At 33.6% G+C, this 17,009-nt stretch overlaps 1 protein-coding gene across 1 annotated transcript; it reads right to left on the bottom strand.

The window, feature by feature from the left end:
• Positions 1-13,158: 13,158 nt before the first annotated feature.
• Positions 13,159-16,378, bottom strand: LOC123553232 (uncharacterized). Its single transcript, XM_045342978.2, has 2 exons — positions 15,544-16,378; positions 13,159-14,406 (listed from the first exon to the last, which is right to left on the bottom strand). The coding sequence occupies exons 1-2, from the start codon at positions 16,092-16,094 to the stop codon at positions 13,734-13,736; spliced, it is 1,224 nt and encodes a 407-aa protein (XP_045198913.2). The 5' UTR covers positions 16,095-16,378; the 3' UTR covers positions 13,159-13,733.
• Positions 16,379-17,009: the final 631 nt, after the last annotated feature.

Raw genomic sequence — 17,009 nt, 5'->3', positions numbered from 1 at the left:
TAAAGGTTTGAACTGATCTTTTTTCACAGGTCACGGGCAGCATGAGATTGCATGAGGCAGCATGAGATTGAAAGTTTAAATGGTCCCCTGTCAATACCGCACGATCTTTATGACATACTTCCGTCAAACTTTATTGGAGGATTGTTTTTTGCGCAAGTAGATGGCCCCGGCTGGTTATTGTATTATTATAAAGTGACTAATCAAGGCCACAAGACATCGAATACATAGCTGGCACGTATGTCGAGCATAATCTGTATTAACAAATAGCTCTTGTACATGTAAAAGCTGAACGACAACTCAGAAACGGGAACAAAATGCCTTAATAGATGGAATTCAGTTGAACATTATTCTTATAAAGAGTCTGACGAAACGAAAACTTGTACGCGAGTACTAGACGACCAAAGTACCCTCAGATACCCTTAAATGTGAAAGCATACATTAAAACATGCTGAGTTTTTACTTTTCGTGTAATGTTGTCATGTCCCAACAAGTTCAAACCCTCAGTTTCCTTTACTGGCTGTACCCAAAACAGTGCCAATATGTTCAACTCGCTTTTTGCCCCTTCCATTATAAATGTTATGAATATTATTTTTATATGTTGATGCTGATGTTCCCTTTGTGTCCTTTTCATGACCCTTCTTTCACTTACCCTTTCTCCCTCATTTTCGTTATTTCATGTCTATCATATATATCTTTCATATAACTACATGTAATTTAAAATGGGTTTATGAACCAGCCTACCTTCTGTATTTTCCTAAAAATTTCTATTTGAGGTTGTAGTACTTTGCGATATGTTTCTCTTGCTAAGCATGCTTTGCTCACTGCTTTCATGGTTATTACGACAACTTCTGTTGACTCAATAAGTACAACAAAATAAACAATTTAAAGATAGGGACAGGAAAAGAATATTTACTGGGATGATTATAAATATTATTTGGAAAATGAAGTTGTCATAGCTGTAGTGCGTGTATTCAGGTAAGTTATTTTCGAATAAGCGCTAAAGTTTGATGTATTCCTGCATTTTTCCGAGCCCCTGGTTATAACGTATCCGCACTAATGTTGTCAACAAATAATACATATTAATTAAAACACATCTCATATATACAAAGCTTGTTTCATCCTCCATAGATTGCCTGTTTGTTTTCTAATTAAACTTAAGGTATACAAGACCTACTAATTAATTACTTATCTTTTACCGCTACATATTCGCAATCCCCCATTGTCTTGTAAGGTATGTTAAAGGTCTATGCTCCTTGTCAGGTTTTAGTACCTGAGGAAATGTATGAAGCTTGACTTGTTTGCTTTGCGCAATGCTTCCAGAGTCTACTCTTGGCTTTCAATATTTTACGTCTCTTTATGCAGGCGGCTTAAATTGTGGTGGCGTGACATAGAAAAGGACACACATAAATTAAACTGAAATGTTTACTTTACCAATAGCAGTCTGATGCATATTATAATTCACACATGTGAAAGATTTCTCCTGACAATGCAATCACATGCGTGTTGGGGCTTTATATGTTAATGCACATTTTCATTGATATATCATTTGAGTTTCAGCATAAACATTCTGATCTATTATGACCCGAATACAAAATTCGTATGATATTAAATTCATATTCAAATGTAGCTTATTGTTTTTTGTTTTTTGTTGTTTTTTGGGGGGGTTAACGTCGCACCGACACAATTATAGGTCATATGGCGACTTTCCAGCTTTTGATGGTGGAGGAAGACCCCAGGTGCCCCTCCTTGCATTATTTCATCACGAGCGGGTACCTGGGTAGAACCACCGACCTTTCGTAAGCCAGCTGGATGGAGCTTATTGTTTACTGAGACAAACCGCACATTTGATACAGTACGAGTTGTGTTACGTAATACAAAGGATTCCCACAATACAACATAATATAGTGTTCATTAACACCGCAAAAGGGAAATGAAAAGTGGCCTCTTATAGCAAGTGGTCTCATACACATGTGTTCTCTCAAGCAAGATATCAACTGTAGAATTCAAATAAGTTTTGAATGAACAACACTCCCTTTACGGTAGTTCTGCATTTGAAACAAATATTGTTTTACAAATTTGAATGTAGAATTTTATTTCAGTTTTAGAAATGCAACCCTATAAATGATAATCTATCATATTTTGGTCAGTATTGGTGACAAAATAGTAAAAATGGTACCATATACGCAAATTAGTTTAGAATGATATAGAAGAATATTATACATATAAGGAAGTGTCTCAGCTCTATTTGGTACAATTTTTATTGTTTTATGAACAAAACTTACAAGGATTAGATGTATTTTCATCCATATGGTTGTTATTTCCAAAAACGAACGGTTGTCATGGAAACAGTGAAACCATATATAGGTCCAGAGAGTTTTTTCATGGGAACATTTTTCATTTTCACACTTTTGGTCATGTGAAACAATCTGATGACTATGAAAAATGTCTAGACAGTGGTGCAATTTAGACGTTACTAGCCTTTGACTGCTCGGAATATTAACTGTTCACCCTTTTTTTTTATATAACCTTGATCCATCTTTATCAATATACACTGAGGCTTTTATTTCCACCATATCTTATACGAACGAATTTCATTTATATCATAACGTTTATAAGGTGTCATTAAGATATATACTTCAGCCATTAATATAAGCTTTATCATTAACAATTGATAGTCTGTTGTATTCTTCATGACAGTTTCACCAATAATATACGTGACTAAATATACGCCCAACTAAAAAAACCCAGTGAAATGACTTTTTTTTTCATTCAGTAGTCGAGACGCTATTATTAGACTAACAAAAGTCAGTTTCAAGACATAGCTTATTTCCAGATTATGGCACAATAAAATTGTCTTTTTTACTTATCTATGCTTAGCCTACTGAATGGTACATAAAAGCGGACGGCAGGCAAATAATTGGTTACACAATCATAATGTAGATGATTAATAGCTTTACCCAGACCAATTTGTCTAAGTAATATCCTCTTCCTAGCTTATTACAATTGTAGACCCGGCAGTATAGAAGTAAATTACTGTGGTACAAAAAGTTCAGTCGTAATAGATGTATCAGAGAGATGTTCAGTTTAGATATATACATATATAAGGGCGAATGAAATTCCTAGGCAGAATATAGTCTATTTGTATTTATGGACTTTTTTAAAGTTTGAACGAATATTGATTTTATATTCATTTGGAAATATCAGAAATCATTACAATATTTTATAAATACATTTTTCAAAGAAAAGTGAGAGATCACAGCGGTATTTAATCGTTTGAACACAAATTTGCGTAAGAATAAAGAATCGTGAACAGTTTTATATTAAATGTTAAAATGAATTAAAATTCTTTTTGCAAAGGTCATCCTCATACATTAAATCAAAACTATGTAAATGATACTGCATGTTAAAAATTACAAACAAAACACAGTTTTTTTTTTTACAATACTCTTAAAAGAGTCGCAGAGCCATGCAAATAATTTTGTATGTCCCTTGATCATTTCCTATAATTCTAAACATTTTAAACATTCTAAACATTACTAAATTATTTCAACATGTAAATTGCTGTTAAAATGGCAGTCGATATGAAGAAATATAACACATCGGCATCGGGTAATTTCTGCTTAATGTCAAAGATCCACTTCAATAACAATATAATGAAAGACTCATTAATTTTAGAAAAGTGAGATTATCGTCGGCAGAATTAGATATAAATGTACAGTATATTCGATTCCAAGCTGTGTCATAATCTCCACATAGTTAAACTCTCTGAATTAGAGTAGCAACTAAAGAAATGAAAAGGGGATACAGTACCCTATCTGCTATAATATGCAGCCTACATTTTACTCAATGCAAACAAACAATACGTTTTCTTGTTCTTTGGTAAATAAGATTGTGAAATATATCCTGAAAATGTCTTAAGGACGCATGCTGAAGTTTTGGGTAAAAATATTCCCAATAATACAGCTTGTTCAAACTTTGTATATGAACACAGTGTCATGTTAGAAACAGAATTATGAAAACAAAATCGAAGGTCACCATGCTTGTTCAGGAGAAATCTGCCGTTGAATATTCAAATTCGAAGAAAAATCCTGTTTTAGGGGAAGATAACTCCTAAACAAGCACGATGACCTATGATTGTTTTAGCATTCATGAAACTGTCCATATACAAAATTTGAACATATTTTATTTTTAGGAAATATTTACCCTGTCTCCCATACAAGAAACTGCCGCAAGTGTCTTTAAGTAAAAATAACAGTTGTCGTGCAATTTTTATTACCCGAACTGTTTCATTCACTGACAATGCGGCAGAAAGTAAAATGCATTCCTATAAATTTACATATATTTTACGTTTTATGTAAAAGAAAAATACAAAAATAGATTGAAGTACAATCCCCTACATGATTTGGATAAATTAAAGGGAATTCCTATAGTTTTTTATGCGCATCTTTCTGCGCAGCCGACACTTTCTATGGAAAACTGAACTGAAGTCAACATTTGTTAAAACATGTTACAGACAATCTTAAATATGAGGAATCTTGAATGAAATAACATTTTTGATAAGTTTTATCAGTAATCAAATGTTGATACTGGTTTATGTTGTATTGACAAGTTTCATGCCTGACAGATATCTTGCTATTTTTGTGGTTGTGTTTTCACATCGCATTTTAGTACAAAGACAGTGTTGTTCATATAATGTAAGATAATTGACTTAGTACTGATAAGACAATATCACCTTTCAGATTATTTAGTATTCAATTATAGAAAGAATTAAGAATTTTTAAAACATTTTTTTAACTTCTAGCACACATGCATGTAATCAATTTGGCCAGGTTCGCGCCACTTTCCGTCCGAACAGTATTGTATTCTAGCGGTCTTAACATAAAATTTAGCCTGGTGACCCATACATTTTTAGCCATTTTTATGCCCACAAAACCATTATCTATACACAAGAAAAACAGGAAAAAATTCTATGAAAGAGTTTTTTCAAATTTAAAAAAAAACATTCTTCATAATGGGTATTTTTCATTGAAAAAAGTTCACAAAAGTAAATATGAAACAAATCTTTTTTTCATTTGTACTCATTATTGTAAGGATAGAGTATTACAAATATGACTATAATATCAAATAAGTATATAATAAAATCTGTAAAAAGAAAAAAAACTTATTGTGCTGTCTTGATGTATATTTTGGTTGGTATTTATAAAAAAGTAGAAAATTTTGAAAATGTTAAAAAATCGCTGGCAATTTTAACAATAGTTTCACCAATAGTGGGTGTGTTCAAAACAATTTTTCACAAAAACAAGCCTGGTGACCTCTTGTTTTTATTTGTTCATTGTTTTCAGCACAAAATTTCCTATCATATATGTGAATATGTGAATTTAAAAAAATTCTATGAAAGGAAAAAATATATAGGAATTCTCTTTAAGAGTACAGTCTATAACAGAGCAGATGGTGGACACAGGTGCTATTTGACTAAAATGCTAGAATGTATCGGAAAATACATGACACACATTCTATACAATCTTTGAAATTTTAGTTTATCATCTGTAATATTATATGTTTGCCTTAAAATATGGTATAAATGAGTAGCCAAAAAACATCATGCATAAGATAAGATTAAAATCTATCATATCAAGATGATCATTTTACTTTAACATATCATATATCTATCAGGCGTTCCTCAGACTAACAATATATAATACAGAAGTCTAAACATTGATTATTTGACATTTAAATTTATATCGTATTGTTTTTGGACACATGAAAAATTCATAAAATATATACCTATATACAGAATGTCTGATAAGAGCAAAAGAGTTGGAGTACTAGATATTTGCTCATTAGAACTTAGCCCACAATAAAAGGCAAATAAGAATGAATCAATGTAAAAGAACAACTTAAATTTCAGTAAAATTGATAAATCATACTGCAATAATAATGCCTGCATGATGATAACGATGATGATGATGATAATAATAAAAATAGTAATAATAATAATGATGATAATAATAATACATTTTTTTCGCATCTGGAATTCAGATATTAACACAGAAAAAGTATGCTTTCCAATTCCTTTGATAAATGAAAAATGCCGGCAGAAATCTAATGACTTTCTGTATATTTCTGATAAGGCAGATAATTGAATCAGATGCTGCGAACGTTTGAATACCTCAATTTATTAGGATAACGGCCATTAGAACTAATGGACTCTCTTAACGAAACATCTTCGATTGAATAGCCAATTATCTAACCGAGGCCAATACAATTTTCTTAGCTTCTTTGCTGAAACAGAGACATATTTCTAGGATTGTAGCGGCCGACTGATTGATCTGTAAATAATTCACAATTTTGTTTCAAAGTCGTAAGACAGTGAGGCTCGAACCCATGACCACAGGAATGAGCGAACGACACTGTAACTCCCCTCTGTTAATATATGAGCCGTTGTCATGTTTTTTGAAACACTACGTTACTACAAACAATCATCGATTGTTGAGTTCAAGATGGCTTAGGTAAATGCTAATGTTTTATCTATGTGCAACTGGCTAGACATTAGACAAATGGAATTAAAAATATCTGAACGTTGTTCAGTGCACGACTTCAGTGTCACGCAGCACATGACATACGACATTCAAGGAAAAATGAATGCCATGAAGAAAACGACATTAGACATACGACATTTGAACTTTGACTTTAAAAGGTAATTTTTGAATGTCACGCAGCGCGCTACACAGGCCTTTCAGAAGTATTTTGAATGTCTTGCGGAAAAAACGACATTAGACGTATGTTTTTTAATGTTGTATGTCACATGTCGAACGACATAATTATATTTTCTGTAAAAAGTCAAACGCCTCAATCCGACAAAGTCCCGAAAGACTACAGATTTTTATTGTGGAATAATTCGGAAACCCATATCAGAATACCAAGTGGACTGATGAACATGGTTATGCCATATGGATATTCCTATGAAAATGACATGCACTAATTTATAACTGTATTTTTTTTAATTTTGTTCTGATAGGTTCTCCAATCAACTGTATTTGAAGTGCTGTTCTGAGCACACAAATTAATATCTTATTCATTATATCAGTCTCATTGGAAATAAATATGCTGTAATGCTAATAAAATAAGTTTGTATACTAAACTGGTCTTGTAGCTGTTTGGCCGAAAACGCTGCGTTTTTTGAGGAATATTTTGAGTGTTTCAAGATTAAAGAGTGAATCTTTTCGCACGGAAACTATTTGGCGTATTTATGTATATCAAATTCTTATTACTTTTATTAGTAATGTTTATAAATAGAAATGCTGACAAAAACTGACTTTCCGCGATTTCAAGTCTGTAAAACTGCCTTTGCAAGTCGTTTTATTCAGCCAAAAAGTCAAGAAGTACTTTTTATTCAAAACTCAACGTCAAATTTATCACCCTGACGTTTACTTAACGTTAAAATTGACTTATTCGTCGGAATTATATGCCAAAATGTCATACCACTTTAAACATATTTTTATATGAAAAAAAAAAGATATGAAATACGCATTTTATTTTATTTTTAAATAGAACGATTTATGAAAACAGTCTCAGAAACGTGAAATAACGGTTCATGATATGTGGACATCAAAATGAGTGTTTGAAGGTATGCAGAGGAAAACTTTACATAAAAAAAGTTAAACAAGTTGGAAAGTCAAATCAAGTGCTGAATTCTGTATTAAACGCAATGTGGAAAATGAAACACTGTAAGTTCAACTTAGCCCGTTCCACCGTCATTTGTTAAAGACTTAAAGATTATTTATCCCCCCACCAAAGGTGAAGGGGATATTAGAAATGCTCTCCGTCCGTGCGTCCGTCTGTCCGTCCGTCCGTCCGTGCGTCCGCAACGATCTTTGTCCGGAGCATAACTCCAAAAGTACTTGAGGGATTTTCTTCAAACTTCATACACTGATAGAACACATTGGGAGGAAGTGCAGTGTGCAAGAACAATAACTCTACCTTGCCTATTTTTTGAGTTATTCCCCTTTATCTTATTTTCTTAAAAAAAATTGTCCGGAGCATAACTCCAAAAGTACTGGAGGGATTTTCTTCAAACTTCATACACTGATAGAACACATTGGGAGGAAGTGCAGTGTGCAAGAACAATAACTCTACCTTGCCTATTTTTTGAGTTATTCCCCTTTATCATATTTTCTTAAAACATTTTGTCCGGAGCATAACCCCAAAAGTACTGGAGGGATTTTCTTCAAACTTCATACACTGATAGAACACATTGGGAGGAAGTGCAGTGTGCAAGAACAATAACTCTACCTTGCCTATTTTTTGAGTTATTCCCCTTTATCATATTTTCTTAAAAAAATTTGTCCGGAGCATATCTTCTTCATGCATGGAGGGATTTTGATATATCTTGGCACAAATGTTTACCACCACGAGGCAGAGTGTCCTACGCAAGAACCAGGTCTCTAGGTCTAAGGTCAAGGTCACACTTAGAGGTCAAAGGATACAAGAATAAAAACCTTGTCCGGAGCATTTCTTCTTCATGCATTGAGGGATTTTGATATAACTTGGCACAAATGTTCACCACCACGAGACGGAGTGTCGTGCGCAAGATCCAGGTCACTAGGCCTAAGGTCAAGGTCACACTTAGAGGCCAAAGGTCAGATACAAGAATGACTTTGTCCGAAGCATTTCTTCTTCATGCATGGAGGGATTTTGATGTAACTTGGCACAATTATACACCATCATGAGACGAAGTGTCATGCGCAGTTCCCTTCTTTAGAATTACTTCCCTTTGTTGTTACTTTAAATAGCTTTTATTGTAACTTTTTCATTACTAGTCGTAGGGAAAATTCGAGACCACTTTTCTGTAGTACAACAAAGATGCTAAATCCAATTTTGAGGTGTATTTTGACCAGTCTCTTCCTGATAAAGATTTTTGTGTGGACTTGCAATTTTTTTTTTTTTTTTTTTTTTTTTTTTAAAGATGAACTTCCCTTAGTTGTTACTATAAATAACTTATATTGTAACATTTTTATAATTGACCCTAGGGAAAAAACAAGACCACTTTTCTGTGGTACAGCATAGATGTTACTCTCCAGTTTTAGGTGTATTTTATTAATTTTATTATATATAAGGTATCTCTACCTAGTAAGGAGTTTTTTTGTGGACTTTAAAAAACAAAAGACTTACAATGATTACTAAACAACCACAAAATTAACATTCCATTTGCAAATACAGCTGCTGGAGTAAAGAAATTTGCTTTGACGGGCATATATTGTGACATTCTGGCACTCTTGTTCCCTGTTAGCTTTCCATTCCTTCTTTTTACAGTAGCCATATAGAAAAACATCATAGCTATACTCTTCATGGAAACTAATAAAATTTAGCAGTAAACCACCTCACTACTGACTTATTCTTTCTTCCACATCTTAAAACCCCTGATGCGGACCACATCCTTCAATTATGATATGCCCGGTGGGGGGATTAGCCATGTCTGACATGGCTCTTGTTATTATAGTCATGAGCACATCTTTCCTTACCAATTAATATTACAGTAGATGAATTCCTTTCCGTTTATCTGGACAAAATGTTCATACAAACATAACCTGACTCAGCAAAGCAAAGCAATTTCGTTCGACGAAAATGAACATTTCTTTCCAATCTGTTGGAAACTATTGTACTACATTTCCTTTGGTAGTTAACAGGAACAATAGCGAGTAGCTGCGTGACGCCTGACAAATGACATTTTTATTCTGAGTATTACGTAGAATCAGCTCATTTGAAGCGGTAGAATTTATTTCATTTTTTCTACTCGTCAGCTTAGATTTTCTTAATGATGGTAAATGGAAATTCATTCAGAAAGTCTATTTGAGCTTAATATTTACGCCGAATATGATAATGACTTATAACACAGCTTCTTTACTCACTCTCTTGAGAAATTACATACATGTTGCAATTATCAAACTGAGGTCCCTTGTTGGCAGTCAAGCTTTAAAAATGGTAACTAATAGATTTCCGACTGAAAATGTTAAGTAAAAGCTCTATGAGAGGTTGACTTTGTAAGAACAATAAGTCAATTTACCAGGAGATTTTTTTACGGCCGCCTACGATACTTAAAGACTTGATAATTTATAAGACGATCCTTTCAACGCATGGAACAATCCCAAGATCATATAAAAGTGCAAGCCATCGAAGAAAAGAATCCTACCTATGTAAGCGGCTTACTGGCTAGCGAAGCTTGCAACTAAAGACAAAGCTATATATGTCACAAATGCCGTTATATTTTCTGGTCCTTTGGGATCATGGAGTCCATTCAACATGTGTAATAGAGTTTCCGCTTAAGCCGGTGCTAGGGGGCGTGAGAGGTGTTGCACATTTCATTACCTCTCATGAACAGACTCAATCAAACCGAGTCTGCTAGACCAATGTCCTTAGTCTTATTTTGGGATAACAATTTGTCTGGGTTCAATTTTTGTCTAGTCCCACAGCCCTGTCATCGACAAAGGGATTTTGAAATTAATAGATGTAATTGTTTACCATAATATTACCCCGTGACATAAGCATAATACCAATATATCTTATCACACGTTGACATCACACCCATATAAATATATGATCAGAAAATGCTGATTTATTAGCCAAGTCTAAATTTTCTGGTCAAGATTTGATTTACATGTCTCTGTTTTAAGTTACAATCAAAACAGTTATGTAGAAATTGTAAAATATCTAATTTTACAATATAATTGAAAATATGCCATTGACATTTGACCTATTGATCTAAAAATCAATAGTGGTCATCTGCTTTATAAGTTTAATCATGTTATCAAGTTTGAAGGTCAAGTGATTTCGAAATATTCGGCGGAAACCGTTTTCAAGAATCAGAGTCCTGTGACCTTGACGTTTAATCAACTGACCCCCAAAACAGTAGGAGTCATTTACTTTATAAGCCCATTCATACTTCCGAGGAGTTTGAATATTTTCGGTCAAGTAATTCTCATGTAATTGAGCGGAAACCGTTCACTCTATTGACAGGCGGATATACCAATTGGCCGACGCGACGCGACCGACATGTGCAAAGCAATATGTCCCCGCTTCTTCGAAGAGGAGGGTGTGGGACAGAGGGGCGGGGGCGTATAAATATTCAACTTTTAGTCGATTGATGCGGGAAGGAATTATCTGACCTTTGGTTTTTAGTGTGGGTTTAAAGCTATTTTTTTCAAAAGCATTTCAGTTATATAACAGCGGGCAGTTAACCTATAACCAGTGTCCCTGGATTCTGTACCCGTACAAACCTGTTCTCCGCAAGTAACTGCGAACTTTCCCCACATGAATCAGAAGTGGAGGATGAAGGATTTCAGACGCTTTGTCAAATATCAAATCGTCACTGAGAACATATGCCTAGCCTGAGGATCGAACACACGATCCCGCGATCCCTAGATCGGCGCTCTACCTACTGAGCTAAGCGGGCGGGCTATCCTTTTGAAATGGCTGTCAAATACATGCATATTTATTTATATCAGAAAGTGTGTAAGAAACTTAAAACTAAAAATAGATCTAATCGATATTTACAAACATTTTTATGCGATATTGTTTATAAATTACCTTGTAACATCATATAAAAAATAAAATAATTTAGATACATGCAAATGAAATATTTAACCATGATTTCAGGCCTACCTATCATACCTGTACCTAACTATATTAATTTAAATTGTATTTAAAACATGAGGCGGATTAGTAACTGTATATTGCTGCATTTATTCAGTCAGTTTTATCTTTTAAACCGGCTGAAAAATGAGACTGGATTATTAGCTGTATATTGTTATGTTTATTCCGTCAGTTGTATCTTTTAATTTGTGAACGGAGTATTATATATTATTTGTCACTAGATTGTGTTTAAAACAGTTAAGGGATTTGTTCTTAAGCGATTAATTTTTAGTGCTGTAAATGATTAGTGCTGTAATGTTTCACTTGCCTACTTGAATCCGTAAAAATGGAATTAATATAAAATGAAGTCAGAGTGTTTTCCTCCAACCTGTTACAGAAACAAAAATAACCCATTATATGGTGCACTTAGCTCGTGGCCGAGTGGTTAAGGTCGCTGACTTCATATCACTTGCCCTTCACCGCTTTGGGTTCAAAACCTCTCTTTGAGTGTGAATTCATCATATATATATATTTTTAAAAAATATATATATATATATATGATGATGAAGTCATCAAGCTGACTTACGAAATGATGGTGATTCAATCCAGATGCACACCAAGGTCTATGATAATGTCCAGACGGGTACTTAGAATGTTCATTGAAAGTTCATAAAGAAAAGCAGGCAAGTTGCCACACTGACCTACATTTGTGACGATGTGATGGTAAAGGTAACAAAAAAAAAACGCGAAAATGAATTAAATATAATACTTCCTTGTTTAAAAGTGCTTTAATTTCCTTTACACTATCTCTTACACGTCACTACGGTTTTAATTACTCATGCATCCTAGCTTTAGTTGAACAAAAAACAACCTTTAAGGACGATCAAAGTTAAACATCACAATACAAACTGTGATTCAAACTAAGATATGGTCTAGCTTGATAATCCCGAGTTGATTAATCCAATCACGTTATTGTATTTCCCGATTCGGTCGTACCAAGCACATCGAGCAAAATTTAAACGTTATAAGGGCGTCAGCCTTTAAACCTTAAGCCTTTGTGTGTGCTCTAGGTGATAGCAAAACGCCGATCTAAATATACGCTACAAGGAAAGTTGAAGCAGCATATAGAGCGACCTCTGAATAACGTTCCTCGGAGAGCTGACACGGATAGAAACTCAATTTGTAAAAACTAGTCTGAAGATAAATGCCTTCCAGATATTACTTTATATCGCTGGTGGTTCAAATTTGAATATCAAATTATACATAGTCAATTTTCAACGTAAAGATTTTCCACGGAATCTTTTGCACTGGAACCACATCGGAAGAGGTGATCAGAAGATCAGAATATGTCTGACGAGTAACACGAAAACTTAATTTATATGGTCAGAGAGGACCAATTCAGAAACGTACAAGGGGTGGAGTGGGGTGGGGGTAGGGGCTGCTTACTGCGAGTAAGATAAATAAATAAGGTAAGGCTAAGTCCGTTCTGATTGGTCAGCCATCTAAACAAACCCAAGGAGTGTTTTTTTCTAAACCATTTTTTTTTACTTTGGTTACAGTATTTCATTATACATTCTGACAATATTTCTTGTATTAGATGTGTATTGAAAATGGTTTCATGAAATGCTTTCGTCCATCATGCTGACGATGTAAACAGGGCGAGGTGTCATAAATTTCACCCAATAAATACAGAAATAAAGTATCATTATTCCATGTCTATCGTCCATTTTTGTGGAACTAATACAGTTCTTAAAATATGCTATTTGATATACATGTTACGATTTGTGGAAGGCCGTAAACGCCATACTGTAATAATGGAAGTGTATGGAAAAGCAAATGGTGTTTGAAAATGGTTATAATGATACTGAGCATGTTTATTACGACAATTTAAAATAAATCTAGTGAGGGAGCTACTGAACATTTAAAGAATAGTTCAAAATAGTATGCACATGTCTTATGCATAAATTACTGGTGACATTAATGCGAAACTCAAGTACACATATCTGCATGTGGATGTAAGAAAAAGGAATGGAGGGAGCTTGATACGGTCTCATAGTGAGCATCTACATCTGCACAAGTTCCTTAGCATCAAAGCGGGAAAAAGTTTATTTGCCGCATAGATAATCATAATAATCAGCGATGTTAGTTTTGTCGTTTTCAAAATGAACACCTTCTTCTGCCAGGATTTTGGCCTTCAAGGCATAATCCTTAGCCTCGTCTAAATCTGCTCTGAGTTCACTGATACGTGCTTGACACAGAAAATAAATCATCTCCCTGCGAATTTCAAGCGGGCCTTGTTTAGTAACCAAATGTTCCAACAGCATCTCAGCATGCCTTATGTCATTTTCATCTACTGTTTCTTCCAGGATCACTTTAAAATTGCTCCTAATCTTAAGAAGTCCCATAGCATTCTCAGAAAGAAAGACACGATTCCATATCTTTGCTGAGTCATCTTGTTCTTCCTGCATGAAAAGTAATCCGAGATCTCCTCCTGAAATTGTATCTTTCAAATGTCTGTCAGTATGTGAGGAGGAATGTAAAATTCTTGACACGAATTGTAGATCATGACAAAGAAAGACTTTGACAAATGTTTGTTGGCAGCCGTCACACAGTTTAAATGCTTCGCTCGTGTATTCTTTCGCCAACTCCTCATTTCCCGCATGCATTTCCGTCACCGCCATCTTACATAGGTAAATGATATTTGTAAATGTTCCATCCACGTCTGTCGGTAAGGAATCTTTCATTTCTTGTAACATTTTTACTCTGTCTTCTCTGTCCCTAAAGATGTAATCAAATAGCAATTTCATTAAATGCCACCTGTTTCAAATAAAGTAAAATATCAAAACAAAACAATTAGATAGTTTTTTTGTTTCTTCATTAACATTAACATAAACATATTGTTTTACCTTTTTGCATAGGCCAGGTGTAAGCTCAATGCGCAGTGTAAGCTCTAAAAATAATAATTGAAAATAATAATTTACAACGCCTTTACCTAGATCCAGAAATATCGACAGAAATTTTGAGAATTCATGTAGGTTGTTATTGATGTAACATTGTTTTCCTGCTTTTATAGTATGTTCAGATTTTAAAAAAAAATCTGTTTTTCTTCAGGATAAATGAAATGTTTAGGCGTGCGTGCTTATTTTTGAGATATTTGCCATAAAGAAAGATATCCAATAACATCAGGATTAATTTGGATTATTTTCACTTGTCAGAAATTTCGGCCAAAAATATAAACTTGCCGGTTTCATCAGTAAACACAATTGTTGCCACCTATACATTGTTTGGTGCATCCGCAATTCGGTTAGTCTATTCGAAATTCACGTTAACGAAATACATGTATTAGTTTTATTAAAAGTCTGCTTTATTTGAAAATGAAAATATATACAATACTTAATTGTTAGAGAACCTCTGTATGGCTCCGCTTGACTGGGTATCAGACAATAAATAATATATATAAACCTTTTTAAATGAAGTCCAAAGGAAAAGTTTTTGTAAATTTATGAGATATTTCATATCTGGAGGATTCGATTATTTGACGTTTCTATCTTTTACCAAAAGGCGGCCTGATGTACAGAGATAAGAGTAGTTAAAAAACGACAACATGTTTTGATGATATGGGAAAAGATATAGTATTTTGATAACTATTGTGAAATTATTATAGTAAGCGAAATTTAAGGCACGCTAGGTTTCAAAAACATTATTTCACACGCAGAATATATGGTATAAAGAGTATGTAATGTTAGTTTCAGATAATTAATACCCATTGCGGATTATACAAATATGTATTCTTCTGTCACAATAGTCTACATTAGAATTGCACTGACCCAAATTAAATAAAAACAATACATTGTACGTTCCACAGGTTTCCCCTCGTACTTGGTCAACGATTTATAAATACAAAGACATACCAACCTGTATTGTGCCACTTTCTGATAGGTTACCACTGCATATCGATCCACGAGACGTTGCCTTTTCGTTGGATTCGTTTCGATAGTTAGTGATCCTTTCAAAAAAGCTGAACGCCTAACAAGTTCTATAATTCTGTCATGAAAAATGTTGTTATCCATTTGAATTTTCAAATTGTTGTAATAAGTAAAAGTCCCATATCTTACTGCTATGTCAGAGCCGTGTGAAGGTATAATGATACCTCTACTATAGCGTTCCATTTGAAGTTCATTAGCAAAAGAGTTCTGACCTATATCTCGTAAAAATCTTACAATGTCATTGAAATCTAAGGTAGTTAATAATTCAATTAATAGTTTTCTGTTTTTGTCTTTATTCCTAACTTCACTACAACAGATCGTTTCTAATATTTGCTTTTTCTCCTTTGTAATATATCCTCGCAAATACAACAAATCGACAGCTTGTTCTATATTCATATTGTTTTTTATGTATTTAGGAATCACTTTATTGAATACTTTCCAATCACGAAGGCTTATCACCGTTCGATCTCCCATTATCATTAATACGTTATTTTATTTTCCTCTTAGTGTTTCTCTGATGCTTCTTCAGTTAAGTTGTTGATTCAGTTCTTTTTGTTTACCTTCCGTTAAACACCTCGTTTCTCATTCCTTTTCACTGTACGAAATAGTATGAATTAGTCCACCAATTCTTTTGTGAATAACAAGGAAACTGACAATATATGGAAAATATACATCTATTTAAAATTACAGAAAAACCTTCAAGTTTAAAATTAATACACACAATAAAATATTTAAGTCGTAATTTAACAACCTAACTTCCTTGTTACTTCACGCCCAGGTTTAATTGTCTGCGTATCGATTTTCATATTTACATTAAAAGGGAATGGTAATTTAAATTTCAATGCATTTAAAATTAATATAACAATCTACTGAAATTATGATAAATCATTTACTTCAAATTCTGATAATGCGTTACTTTTTTTTCAGAAAATTTACACTGTTTTTTACAGTTTAGTTTAATCGCTTTTAAGAACTGCCAACAAAGAGGCATGATTATTCGCAAGGTACGCTGGAGATGGAATCTAGTTTAATTTTAAACCGACTTTTTCCTTACTTTTGAAAATGTGCGTTTGTTGTCACCGAAATGCTGCAATGAACAGTGACATTTGATCGTTGTATTTACTTTTCTTGTGTTATTTCTCAAGGACGGACATGCATTTTTAACCAAACTCCGTGTAAATATAGATATTCAGATTTTTGCGCACAAAATGTTAATTAGCTGAACAGAAAGTTTAGTATCAAAATGTCCAGCTTTTTAACTCGAATATCATTAGTTTGTAAATGTTTGACTATGTTTATTTATAACTTGGCATGCAAAGTGCAATCATTAATGTCACTGAGAATTTCAGGTGACAATTTATACTTATCATAACATCCAGTGAAAAATGAAACTAT

This window comes from Mercenaria mercenaria, chromosome 4 (assembly GCF_021730395.1).
Source record: "Mercenaria mercenaria strain notata chromosome 4, MADL_Memer_1, whole genome shotgun sequence".
In the NCBI taxonomy this organism is placed as follows: domain Eukaryota; kingdom Metazoa; phylum Mollusca; class Bivalvia; order Venerida; family Veneridae; genus Mercenaria; species Mercenaria mercenaria.
This window is presented reverse-complemented; position numbering and strand designations above follow the sequence as displayed.